The sequence below is a fragment of the Nannospalax galili genome, unplaced genomic scaffold, assembly GCF_000622305.1.
Source record: "Nannospalax galili isolate Female #2095 unplaced genomic scaffold, S.galili_v1.0 scaffold553, whole genome shotgun sequence".
NCBI classification, from domain to species: domain Eukaryota; kingdom Metazoa; phylum Chordata; class Mammalia; order Rodentia; family Spalacidae; genus Nannospalax; species Nannospalax galili.
In genome coordinates, this window is record NW_008336313.1 from 5276175 (window position 1) to 5293523 (window position 17349).

General features: G+C 41.9%; 1 protein-coding gene across 1 annotated transcript in view; it reads right to left on the reverse strand.

Moving 5' to 3' along the window:
* Positions 1-17349, reverse strand: part of Ror1 (receptor tyrosine kinase like orphan receptor 1) — a 380915-nt gene that overhangs the window by 107940 nt on the left and 255626 nt on the right. Inside the window, exons 3-4 of the mRNA XM_008831069.3 lie at positions 6987-7274; positions 6356-6386 (exon numbers count right to left, since the gene is read on the reverse strand). Of these exons, the coding sequence (XP_008829291.1) occupies positions 6356-6386; positions 6987-7274 (319 nt within the window). The remainder of the gene's footprint in view (positions 1-6355; positions 6387-6986; positions 7275-17349) is intronic.

The following is a 17349-nucleotide window of genomic DNA, read 5'->3' on the forward strand; positions in this document are numbered from 1 at the left end:
ATATGGCAATCCCAGCTGGGATGAACAAGAGCAGGGCCACAAAGATCAAAGGGGCGTCTGAGCAAAGAGAAGTCCACTGGGCTCTGAATTCTCTGACTTAGTCTTTGGGGGAGAATGCATTTTCAGGAGTGGCACTGTGTGCATGTCCAGGAAAGCAAGCCCCTCTTTCTTCATTCTGATGTCTGTGAGGCCCCACAACAGAACATGAAGCCAAGGCTTACTGTCAGCTGCCAGAGTGCCAGAGGCAGGCCCAAGGCATTCATGCAGGCCCTTGGCAAAGCACAGCAGAGTTCCTGGTTTAAGGACTTCTCTGTCTAATCATTAAGTGAGCATGCTCACTGAGCAGCAGCTTCCAGAGCTGAACTGACAGAGAATAAAGACGGTTCACATTTATTCCAGGTAATTCTCTGAACAAACAGCCACAACACCATATAGCAATGTCGCAAGATGGCTGAGACAGACATATAGGTAGGTGGATAGATATATATATAGATAAACAGACAGTATATAGGTAGGTGGGTAGATAAATATATAGAAAAGCAGATAGCTAAATTTAATTTTTTTAAAGGAAAATGAGCCTTAGAGAACATCTGAGGACATTTCAGGAAACTGAAATCCTTTTACTTTCTCTTTAATATAAAAAATATTTCTCCAGTGATAGTCATGTATATAGAGATTAGAAATGCATGTGAAAACGTCTCAATGTCAATTGCCTTGGAATGAATTCTTCTGTATGGGGCGAGGCAATATACAGAGACGCCATGATCAAGCCCTCTGCTTTGCACTCTAACCTGAAATTCTAATAAAAAGGCAGTGTAAGCCAGGTGTAGTGACGCACGCCTTTAATCCCAGCACTCAGGAGGCAAAGGCAGGCAAATCTCTGTGAGTTCTAGGCCAGCCTGATCTACATAGCGAGTTCCAGGACAGCTGGGGTTACAGGGAGACACTGTCTCAAAAAGACCAAAAAAAATAAAATAAATAAAAAATATTTCTCCAGGTGCAGCCCCTGTGGAAAACAGTGTTGCCATTCCTCAAAAATGTAAACACAGACTCTTCAATGTCCCAGAAATTATACTTTCAGGCACATACCCAGAAGACTAAAAATGTACACACAACAAAAACATGTTCACCATCAATAGTCACAGCATTACTCTGAATGGGCAAAAACCAGAAGCAACCTAGTGTCCAACAGTTGAGAGAGAAAATGTGGTAGAACCACACAACAGAATAGCATTCAGTCATGAAAAGGTGAAATACTATATAATGTAATGTGACTGGGACCCAAACTATTATGCTAAGCCAAACACAAAAGGACAAGTATTGTATGGTAACAGTAAGGGCCACACACCTCTGACTGCATAACAACACTGAGATGAACACTTTAAAATGATAAATTTTATGGTCAATAAAACATATGGTCAGTAAAACTGTTAGTTAGAAAGAGAGGAAGGAAGAAAAAGAAAAGAAAGAAAGAAGGGCAGGAGAAAGGAAGGAAGGAAACCTGCCCTGTGCCCTCATATAAAAGACAAAATGACTTTAATAAGATTAAGTCCATACTGGACCTTCTGTGCCTTGAGACTGGCATCCATGCTGGAACAGTCTAATCAGAACCTTAAACATCACTCCTGGGACCAACACTGTTCTGGCTCCAGAGGAGCTCCACACATTTCGCCCTCTGGCCTTGGAGTCCAAGCTTCCTCTCAGTGCAAATGCAATATTTTTGCACAACAAACATAATTTTTAATATTACCAAGCACCTATCTTTATGTTTCCCATTATATTCCAACCAGTGATTCTGAATGCTCTCAAATACTAGGAAAATACACTTAGTGAGCGTTTCACATGGCTGAGAAAGGTTTTGCAATATGAAGAGTTATCAGTTAAAATGGATCCCCTCCACACACTACAATATAGAAGCTCTATCCCCCAGCACCTCAGAAAGCAATCTTAGATGGAAATAGGTCTTTACAGAGGTCAAGTTAAAATGAGATTAATGATGTGAGTCCTAACACAGTGTGACTGCTGTTTTTACAAAAAGGGGCTTTCGAGAGAACTTCTCAGAGAGAACACCATGGAGGCCCCGGCTAAGGCAAAGCAGCCACAAGCCAAGGAAGGCCAGAAAGTACTGACTACCCCAGGAGAGGATAGAAATCCTTCTGTGTAATACTCAGAAGACACCAAGCATTGAGGCTGCCTTGATCTTGGATGTCTAGCTTCCACACTATTTGATGTTAAGTTTCTAAAGTTTTAGCCATATGGTTTACAATATTTTGTTAGAGACGCCTTACAAAATAACTATGCAATTCCTATTACACTACTGTCTGCACAATGATGATTTGGTCAACACTGGGCCTCATCTCTAACGGTAGCCCCTTCAGATGATGGAGGTGAAAATTCCTATCATCTAGTGCTGTCAGCCTTTCTAATATCTTAGACTGTGATGTGTGCTTGGGGTCATACTGGTATTAGAGAAACCTACAGTCCTGGCTATCATGTAAAGGTATACCACAAATGATGTACTGTACATAGTATTTTATCATGATGAACATCCACGTCATTGGTTTACATATTTACGACACAATTCTTCACTGCGCTTTTCATCATAATTTAGAGTGTACATCTAAAAATATTTATTATAAGACAGTATGCTGTGTTAAGCTGGCAGCAGCCTCCCGCATCTCTTATTTACTATGTGTCATGATTCCATCAGAGATTATATCAAGTGACTGGTCTATACGATCTAGCTGTGTGTAAATACACTCTTTGGTGCACAATGAGGAAGTTGCCTGATGATGCCCTTTTCTAGATGTATCCCCACTGATGAATATCAGGTGACTGTACTCTTCAATTTGTATAGATTAAGGGGTTGTGCATATGTACAACTGATGCACATGATAAAATTACACAATCTGTAGCATATTCCGTAATGATAGTTATCAGATACGATCCCATGTCTGTTTGAACATGGTACATACAATTCTTAATTTGTCCCCTAGGTTAAGTATTATTTAAGAATTTTACTGATATCTGCCATTGGCTCTAGATGTTACTTCAGATGGAAGGAGGTTTTAAAAGGGATTGGGGCTGGAGAGATGGTTCAGCAGTTAAGTACACTTACTGCTCTTCTAGAGGACCTGAGTTCAGTTCCCAACATCCACATGGCAGCTAACACCCATCCTTAACTCCAGTTCCAGGGGATTCACCCTCTGCTGGCCTCCAAAGGCACTGGACGTGCCATAGTACACTTACATATATGCAGGCAAAACACTTATAAAAGAAAATAATAAAATCTTAAAAAAATAGAAATAGGGATTACAGTGACTCAGGGAAGTTTATCTAATTTGGCATTACTGTCAATAGAATATACACTATATAAAGACCTTGTGTAAAATAACATAAGAAGCTCTTTACTGAAATGAAGTTAAAAATATTTTATGGGCCTAATATAAAAAAATCTACAAATTAAATATAATTATTTGTGACCCATGAACAGAATATTCAGTCATACAAAATAATGATTAAAGCATTAACTTTTGATAGTTTAGGCTTTCAGGCATAGAAAAACTGCAATTTTACACAGATATTTTTTATTCGCGGGTATGAAGGTAAATTTGTCAATGTGGGTGGATAGAGCATATTTCACTTAGCAGTTTTGTTGGCTTGATTTATACCTTTTAATGTACGTGCCCTTCACTGTGCTCATGCCCCAGGCCCTGTAACTGCCAGGGTAGGCCAGCGCCAAGCAAAAACAGCAGAAATAAAGATTGGGGTTATAAACAGAGCCAGTCAAAAACCTCAAACTTGCTCCTAGTCTCAGCTAAAACACTATCCTGAAAACCTGAAGCTGTTGGTTCCCCCCAAAGGAGTGTCTACATACCACTATATCTCACTGCTTTGATCTGCTGAATGTGTTCCACTGTGTCTTGGATACTCATTTTATTTTATTTTCAGTGACTTTGTGCCACTTTCAAGTACATGGCAATTTATAACTGCATGCCACTTTTATTCTGGGACAAAGCAGTGTACAATTTAACAGAAGGCCAACCACGTTATCCTCAATGCCATAATGTCCCCAGGGCTCTCTGTTAACTTCTGCCTGTTTCTAGGTTTGCTGGCTCTCTAGGGGCTATGAGGACAGGGATGAGAACTACTATTATATTTGGGAGTTAGTCTTAGGAGTGCATAAAAACTAAGTAAGTGGTGGCATTGAGGGAAGAAAAACTCAGAATGTGCCATGAATTTTTAAGAGAAAGAAACAAAAACTGTTGGGGTTGGGGAGATGGTTCGGTAGGTAAAAGCACTTACTGTACAAACATGAGGACTTGAGTTCAAGTGCCCAGAATCTACATAAAAAGTCAGGCATTATTGAGGGTGCCTATAACCCCACCACTGGGGATTGGAAGAAGAGGAGACAGGAGGATCCCTGGGGCTTGCTGGCTGCCAGCCTAGCTCTAAGTTCAGTAAGAGACCCTGACTCAAGGGGTTAAAGTGGAGATCAAAAGAACAGGACATCTGACAGCATTCCCTAGCCTAAGCACATGCATGGGCTCATGCCCCTGTGCACACACACATGCATATACCACATACACTAAATAATAATAATAATAATAATAGTAATAACTAATACTATAGAAAAAAAAGAAAAAAGAAGCAAAGTGTATCAAAACGCCAGTTAAGAATGCCAAGAAGATGGAGATTGAAGTGAAAAAGCCCTATGGAGTTTCCAATGTGGGTTTCACATTTTTAGATAAGCCGCTCCAAGCAAACGTGGCAGCTATGCCTAGGGTGCTGTTGCTAATTAAACACAATAGACACGTAGACAACAAACAAGAAACACAAGTATCTGATGTCAACAGATACCTTTCACTGTCTTTAAGAAACTTCAGTGTCTCCAGGGATATCGGCTTACAAATCTGCTAAATCATCTTTGTATAAAACTAAACCATAAGACACTGGGGTCACCAGAAAGATGGCAGCAAAGAGAGCAACAGCTTCCACAAGTAAGGCCATGTCTGTGTTTAAAAGGGACTTAGATTACAAAGGATTAACTTCCTCCTGCAAAAACAGCAGGGTGAAAGTCAATAGCCCTGGGCAGAACGGTAAAGGAAGGTTAGTGAACCACAAAAAAAATCACCCTGTGACTGGATTATCAGCCTCATTTGGAACACAGATTAATATGAACAATTATGACCAGTGTGGGAAGCATTTTTACAGCATGTAAAAAAAGTTTTAATCTTTGTTTAAATAAGACCTCAAAAGAATTCCACATATGATGGAATTGGTTGAGACAACTTTAAAGAAAAACTTAGCTTCAAGAAATGCAAGGCTGACCAACAGAAGTTCGATCTCAGAGAGCAGAATGCAATTAGCATTTGCTGATTTTAGAGATTCCTTCACAGATGCCTTTAACTGACTGATGAAATAGCAGAGCAGTGTGGCTGAAGACCAATGTTTATTTTTAGCCAGTACCTATTTTTATTAATGGGATTGTGGGCCACTGGGCCTTCAGGCACACACCAATGCACTAAAATACCCCACACTGTAATTAAGCAGCACACAGGGGATTAGAGCATGCTAAGTAGCTGTTACACTCTCCCTGGTGTGGTCCAGGCCAGGCATGCTGATGCTTTCCTGGCAGAGCTGGTGAGTGCTCCTTCAGAAGTCTACAAAGTATGGGAGATATTTTCTTGCAGAGCAAGAGTTTGAATAAATGGGGTCTTTTTCTCCAAATACAAATATACATAAAGAAAAAAATCTCCCCAAGTGGATGCTTCTAGAATGAAAGATGAGAATCCTTCAGCCAGAATAATAAACGCATCAACAATAGCATCATTTAAAGAAATGAAATCCTTAGACTTCATTAACAAGGGAACTCTCAGTCTAAGATGTGGCTCTCCCTCTCCTTTGCGAGTTAGAACTCCAGCATCTGAGTTCTCTGAAGGGAATAAAAATAGAGCGATTACCTAATTTTGCCCTGTTCAATAATTCAAAGCATCAGAAAAGTTTGCAGAATGTAAAACAGACCCTGTTAGCAGCGAGGAAACGTTCCTAGGCCAGCACTCTATCATTTTTTGTTTGATTTCACCAAATCCATTGTTGCCGCTAACTGTTAGATTAATTTAAAAACAGTAAATGCAAGAAGAGGTTTGCTTTGATCAGTCAGATTCAAGATTGCCAGGCTAGAGATTACTGCCAGGGCTGGTCTCCTGCGACTCTTCACATCAGAGGGAAAGCGAAGGCAACAGTGTCTGGAAAAAGAGTGTTCTGGCCCCAGTATGGGACAACATGGCTTCCTCCCAGAAACCTATGGAGAAATGCTTAGAAATGACAGAGGATGGAGATTTGGAATACTTACGAGGATCCTGGACTTGCAGTCGGAGGAGGCCCTGGAGAAATGAGAGAAAAACAAAAGAAACAGTCTGAGTAACAGGAGGGTGCATGCCTCAACCAATGACACATTAAAGTTTCCACCTAATTTTTCTGAGCTTTAGTGTTCTGCCCCAGTTATCCCCCAACCGCTTCTGTGTCATCCATAGCACAGGTTCTAAAAAATATTCAGACAAATGTAAAGACACCATCAACACAGTGTGACCCCTAGTCTTTGCAGGGGTCCCTCTAGGAGGCTTGGTGACTGCATGAGGCTATCCCTTGCAGTAGCTGAGTCTCTGAGGGCAGCTGGACAGAAGAGTGACGTAAACACTCCCCATGCCCATGAACAAGGAACACCTGTGTTCCGAACTCAATGGGTGCAGTGGTGGGGGGTGTCAGAGAGAACTGGTACCCCCCATCCTACTATGGTTGTTTTCTAGCTGGGCCACCCTGACCATGGTAACTCCCTGCTGAGATGTGGGTTGCTTATTTGTAAAATGGACACAATGGTGCCAACTGTGGGTCTCAGTAAGTGCTCCTGTCTTCCCTCCTTGCTTTGTGGACTCTGGATATCCTGCTCCATTGGGTCAAGGGCCTTCCAGTTGGAGACCGCTTACCAAACTTGACAAACAGGACTCCAGTAGTAGAAACCACCTTCTTGCCATTTGTTGCCACACACTGGAAGTAGCCGGTGTCTGTGGTGTCAAGGTTCCTAATCCGTAGTCGAGAGCCATAGTTGGTTGCCCGGAAGGAGATCCTCCGTGGCTCCTGGACTACGGGTGCATCATTTTTGAACCAGCGGATGGTGGGAGGTGGATTCCCAGATACTTTGCAGTGCAATTCGGCTGTCTGCCCTAGGGATGTGGTGATGTTATTCATCGGTTCATCGAGGGTCAGGTAAGAATCTGGGGAACAGGGAGAGAGAGAAGCAGTGAGGGCAGACAGAAAACACGACCAAGCAAACCCAAGATGTTCCAGGGTATCCCCAGGGTCACAGTGAGAGGGATCAGAAGAATGTGGTTAGACAAGGAACAAAGTGGCAGCACTTACCAAGACCCCACCAGTACTGATCCACCACAGAGCCTGCTGTGTCAACAGAAATGTGTCACTGACTAGAATATAAGACCCGAGTAGTCACATGACTGCATGGCACTCATGGATAATCATACCCTCTCCAGCCATGGCAAGATGACTTTTGTTGTTGTTCTTTGCTTGCTTTTTATTTTTTGAGACAGGGTCTTCCTATGTAGCCCTGACTGGCCTGGAACTTACTATGTAGACCAGGCTGGCCTTTAACTAATATAGACCTGCCTGCCAAGTGGTGGGATTAAAGAAGTATGCTGCCACACAATGCCTGGATCAGCAGGATGACTTTTTGAGCTTCAAATTATAAAAAGAATATATGTTCCTTATTTCAAATAATAATACGGTGGCAAAGAAGAGGAGGAGAAGGAGGAAGAAGAGATGATGAAAAGGAGAAATAAATTCACTTTGAGTAAATCTTTCCATTCCCAAATAATAGCATTTGCAATCTTCTGGCAATTTTCTTTTTTAAAAAATATTTTATTATTTTTATTTTATGTGTATGAGTATATTGCTTGCTTGTGTGTAAGTGTGCCTGTGTCCTGGAATGCCCATGGGAGTCAGAAGAGGGCATCGGACCCCCTGGAACTGGGGTTATAAATGGTTGTTAGCCACCATATGGGTTCTGGGATTCAAAGCCAGGTCGTCTGAAAGAGTACCCAATGCTCTTAACCGCTGAACCACCTCTCTAGCCCCCATACTTTATTAATTGTCCACTTTTGATTAGAAAGAAAGTCTCAAACAATGGAAAAAAGCAAGAGCAACACAATTATTTCCACACCACACAAGATCAGGAAGAGTGCCCCAAATCTTCCAGTTGAGACATGAGATTCACAGAGACAAGGTCACTAGAAGACAAAGGAACACTTTCATAATTTCAATCCTGTTAGTGAAAACAAGTTACAGTTCTGTCTTTTATCTATCTATATGTCTATCATCTATCCATCTATTGATCTATCCATCTATCCATCCATGCATCATTCAGCTATCACCTACCATTTATCTAATCTATCCACCATGTATCAATTCAGCATGTAATTTTAACTGAGGTGTAATTTACTATCTGTGTAATACACAGAAACCAAACAGCTCCACAAACACTGGCAAATGCACGCACCTGTGTAACCAGTGTCCTACCTGACAGAACATCAGAAACTGCTACTGAATCCTTTGTAGTTGGTCCCAGCTCCCAAACCTAGCCTACCATCCCTCCCCGAGGCAACCACTCTTCTGATTTCTACATCATAGAAATAATTTTGCCAATCCCAGATTGCATATAAATGGAATCATACTGTAAACACATTTGCATTTGACTTCTTTTGAGATCTGTTGTATTAAAATTTTAATAATGAAATAAGTTTTATTCAAGCTTGTCCTTCAGTAGTGTTTAGAAAACATTAAATATTAGTTATGAAATTCAGTTACAGAAAATAAGGTAGTTTTGGTTTTTGCCTTTTTTAAGTTCGAAGATTGCTATTCCTGTGTATGAAGTCTTCCTTTCTCTTTTCCTGCCTGCCTATCCTCAGGTTAGTCATCCCCTCTTAGACCTTTCTCCTGCTCTCTGTCCTTCCCTGACCCCTGTTGTAGGATGCTGCCCTCGGAACATAACAGCTCTTACTATCTTCATCAGAGCAGCTGTGATTACTTGCCCGAAGCCCTCAAGATTGAGCTCAAAGAAGAATGGGTGGAGGATTATTAGACCCTCACCCAAGAGTCCAGCCATTCTTTCTGCCACATTTGTCCCATGATACCTGGCTCTGGAACTGAGAGTTTTTTATTCAAATAGTCACATGTGGCTAGTGGCTACTGTACTGTATACCACAGGACATAAAAAATTTGTTGAATTTAATGGAATTATTGGGACAATATTTTTTTTAGCTACTTAACTGGGTAATTTCACTAACCAAAGTCTATAAAATGGATTGATAAAAATAAATTTTCTATTATTTGTTTTAATTTTCCACAAGAAAATTGGGGAGGGGTATTGTTAAAATCTTGGCAGTTTCATGGGACCAACCATGTTGCACATGTGAATGGCATTTATCATGGTGTGCAGCGGGAAAAAGTTCACCATTTGCTGTTACTATGATACCTTTTTTCTCAAGCCAGTACTCTCTCCAACAAGATTATGAGTCTGAAAATGGTTCTGCTAGAGTCCTGCTTTTTAAAAAAATATATTTTATTATTTTTATTTTATGTGTATTCGTGTATTGCCTGCATGTAGATAAGTGCACCTCTGGCAATGTCGGATCCCCTGTGACTGGAGTTACGGACAGTTGTTAGCTGCCATGTGCCTGGAACTGGAGTTACAGACAGCTGTTAGCTGCCATGTGGGTGCTGGGATTCGAACCCAGGTCTTCTGCAAGAACAGCCAGTGTCTTAACTGCTGAGCCATCTCTCCAGCCCCCAGAGTCCTGCATTTTACATGGCTATTCTTATCTTTATCTTGGAGCATGTTTCTATAATCTACCACCTGTCTTTGAATTATGTCTCTATCAATCCATCCATTCTCAGCCCACAGATGTGTCTGTTTGTGGTTATAAGCACATGTTCCTAAGATGTTTATGGGATAAGGAGGACAAATTAACAGCTCTGTGGAGCACCATGGCTTAAAAGTCCAGTGGATCACTACACACCCTATTTAGAGAGAAACTTAGAAATAGGAATCACATGATGCCAATGTAAGTCTAACAACTAATACTTCATTAGGTTTTGAAATTTGGTTGGCTGGGATTGAAGATTCTGGTCTCTACCCTGTTCTTATGCCTATCTGTGTAACCTTGGGCAAAATTACTTAAGCTCTTTGTACCTTAGTATAACTAACTGAAAAATAAATAGTAAATAGGGTTCCACCTAGCAAAACTGTTAGAATGAGATTAAAATCAAATTCAGTGACACCTAAGTGAGGCACTTAAGTCAGTATTTGCCGAATCCTAAGCATTTGAAATGTGTTACTATGGTCTTTATGATAGTAACTTCTGTATAATTCTTTCCAGGTTACACAGCACTTCCTTGGCCTCCATCGCCTGTCATCCTGTAACATTTGAGTAAGTAGGAAAGATACATTAACCATGGCACCTAGCGGAAGAAGTAGTGGAAGAAGGGGAAACCATGAGCCAGAGAGTAGCTGATTTGTCCCTTGATCATGCAGCTAACTACGCGATGCACCATCACTCATACCCTTTAACCCTCAGGCTCAGCTAACACTACATGAAGTCTCAATGAAGTAGCCAAATGATTCGTCAGCAGTCTTCAGGGAGGTGTGTGATCACTCTCTTTCCTGACGAAATCAAGTATCACAGAGGTCGAGTGGCTTAACCAATGCCTGTGTCCATATTGAGCCCAAGTCATATCCCTCTGGTCCCCACATTTAGGTCTTCCACTCCATCACTTGCCTTGGCAGCCAAGCCCTCTGAGGCCCAACACCCTCATGCTCTCAGTCAGCCCAGCTCTTCCCCAGCCCACGTAAAACTGAGCCAGTATCCAACTGTTCTATATGATATCTAGATATAGGTACATCTACAACAGAGCACCTCTTAGAAAGCACCAGAGGGGCACAGGACATCTTGAGGTCAGCGTTTCCCCAGAGAGACCAAAGGTAAGTGAATTAATCTTTGTGTTCACTAACCAAAGCCTTGTGACAGACAGAAAATTGGGTTTTAACTTCCCTCAAAGGACAAGATACAGATTTGTTTACAATATGTAGCTGCTCACCTGCTACATAGGCTGGCAAATGCTCTATACCTCCGTTCAGTCAGGAACAGAAGTGCCAGGATGGCACTTTTGCCTAAGTGACACAGAGGCACTCTGGCATAAAACGACATCGACATCCCTCTATTATTCTTACTGCCACAGTCTCTGGGTTCCCGGGATCAAATTCAGGTCATCTGATTTGGCAGCAGGTATTACCCACTGAGCCATGTCAATGGCCTTCCCTCTTCCTTAATAAGCTCCTGGCCAGGGTACATTATCTTTCTGGAATCTTCTGTGGCTTTATATGCCATGCTGAGGGGCTAAACTCTGGGTTCTGCATGCAAAGCTTCAGATGACCACTGAAGGCTTTTCATTTGCAAGTAGGTGGGGCAGAGAATGCTCAGATGCTACGGAGGACCAGTTATGTTATTCACAGTCATGTAGATTGGGCTGGCTCTTGACTAACCTTCCCAGGGCTTTACCTTTAATCTAGTACTGGGCCTTTTAGGTTCCCTCTTCCTGGTGCTTCATGTTTTCCACATGATGGTCACAGAGCTACTACTGAACTTAAACACCAGACAATGTCATTGGGCCTCTACACCTGACCCTGGCTGGTGAAACTTTGTTCTCACAATGTGTACTTGGGCAACAGGAGATTTCTCATCCTTTCTCTTTCTTCTCTAGACCATGAATGTTGAGATGGCAAGAGAGTAGGAGGTGGGGTATAATTGGCCTTGGGGCGGAAAAAAAACCAATTGTGTTGATTCCACCTTTAGCTCTCTATTCCTGAGCAAGCTATATCCTTTAGTGGTAACACTAGTATATAGTGGTGATACTGCTGATGCACCATCAATAATGGTGATAAGAGGTAACACCTAACTAGTATTTATTATCATGGTGAGTATTGTTATGAATATTTTACTCATGAGAAACTTAAGGCACAGAAAAAGTGAGAATAGTGTCCTACATCACAAGACACAGTAAACAAAAGTGAGAGTTAAAACAAATGATTTCAGCTCCAGTATGCATGTTCTAGGTCAGAAGCCCCCATTAAATGGAGGCGTGGTGGTGGAAGTAGGGGTGAGAGGTAGATTTAATCAAATGAAATGTATTCATGTTGGGGCTGGAGAGAGCCTTCAGTGGTTAAGAGCACTGGCTACTCTTGCAGAGGACCTAGGTTCAGTTCCCAGCACCTATATGGTAGCTAACAACCAGCTGTAGCTCCAGTTCCAGGGGATTTAATGCTCTCTTCTGGCCTCCATAGGCATTACATGCACATGGTGTACTTACATACATGTAAGCAAAACAGTTGTACACATTGAAAAATAAATACTGTCTGGAAAAAATAAGGCTGAGAGAAAGAAAGGCATTTAATGTTGACCTCGGCTTCCAAAGGCACACACACACATGCACAGGTACCTGCATGCATAGTCCTGTACATACACATACATACAACACACACACAGACACATACACACACGCGCACACGTGCGTGCGCACAAATTCAGAGAGTTGAGACCCCACTTTCCCTATCCATATGGGCCCATGCCTTCTAAGACACAACAGGACATTCTTCCTAAGTCCCCAGGCCCCAATGCTCCCTGCTCCCCGACAACACTCAGTAGATTCTCCTCCCTGTCCCTGTGGCCCAGACTCTCTGAAGAGTCTGAATGGGTCTAGTTCTTTTGCAGACTGATGCCAGCAGGACAGAGGGAGGGGGTGCTCCAAGGGCAGAGGGTGGAAGTTGGGGGCTCTGAGTCTCACCTCTGGAGGGGGGTCTAGGTTAGAGAACATCCTCCGAGAACAAGCTGTTCTCTTTCTTTCGCTGGAGTCACACGGGACCAGCAGCGGCTCTCCTGAAAGAACAGCATTGTACACTTCCTGGCCCAGCTGGCCCTTGTGTCCCCAGCCAGTCCCGGAGAGCCAATTATCAACAGGCACCACAGGAAGGGAAGCTTTCTCCCAATCTCTCTTCCTCCCTCCCTGGTCCTTCCCATTTCCAGGCTTCCTCAGGGCAGATCAGTCTGGATGTGGCCAATGGGAAACTTTTGGGCTTTGCTACTGGAAGAGGGGAGCAGGACTTGGGCTGCAGGGCTCTCAGGGCACTGTCCTGTCACGCACACAGCTCTGGGCTGCAGCCCAGCCCTTGAGATGCCAAGGCCATGCTAGTTCGCCAAGGTTCCATGGCAGGGGTTGGCAGAGAGGATGTGCCCTGTGTGGGGGTGGCAGTCCTGAGGCAAGGGGCCAGAGGAGGACCAATGGCCAAAGGCAAAAAGAAAACTCAAGAAAAGGGCAGGGAAGCAAGGAGGCAAAGAAAACAAGATAGAAAGAAGAAATGCAAAGAACAGAAGCTGGGGTGTGACTCAACTGTAGAGCACCTGCCTAGAATCCCCCAGTGAGGGGCTGGGGTATAGCTCATTGGTAGAGCAACTACTTAGAATCCCAGAGTGAGGAACTGGGGGATGTGGCTCAGTGGTAGAGCACCTGCCTAGAATCCTCTAGTGAGGGGCTGCAAGGTGTGTTTCAGTGGTAGAGCACCTGCCTAGAATCTCTCAGTGAGGGGCTGCAAGGTGTGGTTCAGTGGTAGAGCACTGGCCTAGAATCCCCCAGTGAGGGGCTGGGGTGCCTTGTAGATACCATTCTCCAGAGCAATTGGCTTTTTCCTTTTCAGTTGCAAGTGGATGTTGGTGGGGAAGGTGATGACACTTCTGTCATGATCTTAACACCTATTAAAGCCTTAGCTCTGCTTTTGTATCCACAGGCTCAGTCACCGCTATAAGCGGCAAAGCTAGGATTTGGACTCAGGCCTGGCGCTCCCACCCCACTCCCCAGCTGCCTTCCCCAGCTCTGCAGATCCTTGTCTCTAGGGAGAGCCAGGCAGGCTCTAAGGATGACGGTTTAGCTTCAGCCTTAAACTTCCTGAGGCAGGCTAATAAACGGCAAAGCTAGGATTCGGACTCAGGCCTGGCGCTCCCACCCCACTCCCCAGCTGCCTTACCCAGCTCTGCAGATCCTTGTCTCTAGGGAGAGTCGCCTGGCAGGCTCTAAGGATGACGGTTTAGCTTCAGCCTTAAACTTCCTGAGGCAGAGAACAGAGACTGGCTGCAAGAGTACATGTGCTGTTCTATACCACATATGGGGTCATATCACTGAATGTTGGGGGTGGTCATAAAAATTTGACAACAGTGAAAGATTTCTGAACTGCAATGAGCAAAAAGTAATTCAAAATCAAGCACACAATGAATCCAAGGTGTTTCTGGCAGCCTTTGCTCATGTTGCATCATGCAATTTCCCTACAGCCTTGGCTCTAAACATACTACATGTGCACCTTGCACTGTGGTGCATACCATTAACTCCAGTGAATGCTACCCGAAACGCCTTGGCTCAGACATGAGATTATCATATGGTATAGAATGCAGTGTTTTTACTGTACATACAAAGTTTTCTTATCAAAACATAATGGTTTAATTATGTAAAACAAAGACTTCTAATATTTTCCTGTTGTATATGGCTTTGATTATGTTGAGGTATGTTCCCTCCAGTCCAATTCCCTCTAGAACTTTGAACATAAATGCATGTTGAATTTTGTCAAAGGCCTTCTCTGCATCTATTGAGAAGACTATGTGGTTCTTGTCTTTGAGTCCATTTATATGATTTATGACATTTATTGACTTACGTATATTGAACCATCCCTGTATCTCTGGCATAAACCTGACTTGATCATATCATGGTGGATGATCTTTGTGATGTGTGTCTGTATGCAGTTTGCAAGTATTTTGTTGAGTATTTTGCATCTATGTTCATTAAGGATATGGGTCTACTTTTCTTTTTTGGTTGTATCTTTACCTAGCTTTGGTATTAGAGTGATGCTGGCTTCATAGAAGGAATTTGGAAGTTCTCCCTCTATTTCTCTCTTTTTGAATAAATTAAGTAGTATTAGATGTAGATCTTCTGTAAATGTCTGGTAGAATTCTGCTGTAAATCCATCTGGTCCTGGGCTTTTTTCAGTTGGGAGGTTTTGTATTACTGTTTCAATTTCCTTATGTGTTATGAGTCTATTAAGCTGTTGATTTCTTCTTGGTTTAGTTTTGGTGGTTCCCATATTTTTAGATACTCATTCATTTCTTTTAGGTTTTCAAATTTAGTAGAATATAGGTTTTTCTGCTTTTTTTTTTTTTGGTCTTTTTGAGACAGGGTTTCCCTGTAGCCCCAGCTGTCCTGGAACTCACTATGTAGACCAGGATGGCCTTGAACTCACAAAGATTCACTTGCCTCTGCCTCCTGAGCACTAGAATTAAAGGCGTGTGCCATATAGGTCTTTAAAGTATTCCCTTATAATAGTCTGGATCTTTTTGGTGTCTGTTGTGATGTTTCCTCTTTCATCTCTGATTTTGTTGATTTGGAGGTTCTCTTTCTTTCTTTTGGTTAACTAGACTGGCAGTCTGTCAATCCTGTTTATCTTTTCAAAGAACCAGTTCTTGGAATTCTTGAGATTCTTTGTATTGTTTTGTTTCTATTTCATTAATATCTGCTCTGGTTTTTGTTATTTCTTCTTGTCTGGTGGGTTTGGGTTTCATTTGTTGTTGCTTTTCAAGTGTCTTGAGTTGCAATGTTATGTCATTTATTTGTGTTTTCTGATTTTTTAATGTAGGGACTTGGAGCTATAAACTTCCCTCTAAGGACTGCTTTCAACGTGTCCCAGAGGTTTTGTTGTGTTGTATTGTCCTTTTCATTTATTTCCAGGAATACTTTATTTCTTTCTTAATTTTTCCTTTGACCCATTCATCATTCTGGAGTGTGTTGTTTAATCTCCCATGTGTTCATGTAGAAACTAGGGTTTCTACCAGTGTTGATTTTAAGCTTTATTGCATTGTGGTCTGATAGAATGCATGGAATTATTTTGATCTTTTTGTATTTGTTGAGGTTTTTTTATGCCCCAGTATATGGTCAGTTTTGGAGAAAGTTCCATGGGATGTTGAATAGAAGGTATATTCTTTGGTGCATGGGTGGAATATTCGGTAGATGTCTGTTAGGCCCATTTGATGTATGGTATTGTTTAATTCAGATGTCTCTATGTTAATTCTCTGTCCTGTTGACCTATCTAATGGAGACAATGGAGTATTGAGGTCCCCTACTATTAATGAGTTGGTATTAAATCTGGGTCTTAAAGTCCTATAGTACTGTTTTTATGAAGTTGGGTGCACCAGCATTTGGTGAATATATGTTCATGATTGTAGTACCTTCTTGGTCAATTGTTCCTTTGATCAGAATGAAGTGGCCCTCTTTCTCTCTTCTGATTAGTTTTAGTTTAAAGTCTATTTTGTCAGATATTAGAATTGCAACACTTGCTTTTTTCTTAGTGCTGTTCGCTTGGTATATTTTATACCATCCTTTCACCTTAAGGTAGTGCCTGTCTTGAAATTGAGATGAGTTTCTTGTAGACAACAAAAAGACTGGGGAGTTTAGTCCTTTGATGTTTAAAGTCATTAATGAAAGATGTGTATTGATTCCTTTCATTTTTATTTCTGTTTACATTCTTAGTGTAGCTGTGCATTTCCATTGTTATACCTTCATTAAGTTTCTTTCCGTAACCCCTTGGGTAGAACTCTCTTAAGTGCTGGTTTTGTGGACATGAATTTTTTCAGCCTATTTATGTCATGGGAGATTTTTCTTTCCCCTTCAACTATAATAGACATTTTGGCTGGGTAAGTAATCTGTGTTGGCATTTGTGGTCATTTAGAACTGGGAATACTTCCGTCCAGGCTCTTCTGGCTTCCATAGTTTGCCCTGAAAAGTCAGCTGTAATTCTGGTGGGTTTTCCTTTATATGTGACTTGTTGTTTTTCTTTTGCAGCTTTCAGTATTCTCTCTTTATTCTGAACATTTAGTGTTTTTACTATGATGTGTTGTGGAGAGTTTCTTTCCTGCTCCTGTCTATTGGGTGTTCTATATGCTTCTTCTATTTGTATGGGCATGTCTTTAATTTTGGGAAATTTTCTTCTACGATTCTGTTGAAGATCTGGTCCATGCCATTATCTTGGGATTCTTCTCCTTCCTGTTTGCCTATGATTCGTAAGTTTGGTCTTTTTATGGTATCACTCAATTCCTGCATATTCCATTCTTGTGATTTCTTAAATTATTCATAATCTTTGCTTGAGTGGTCTAGTTCATCTACTTTATCTTCCAGTCTTGATACCCTTTTTCC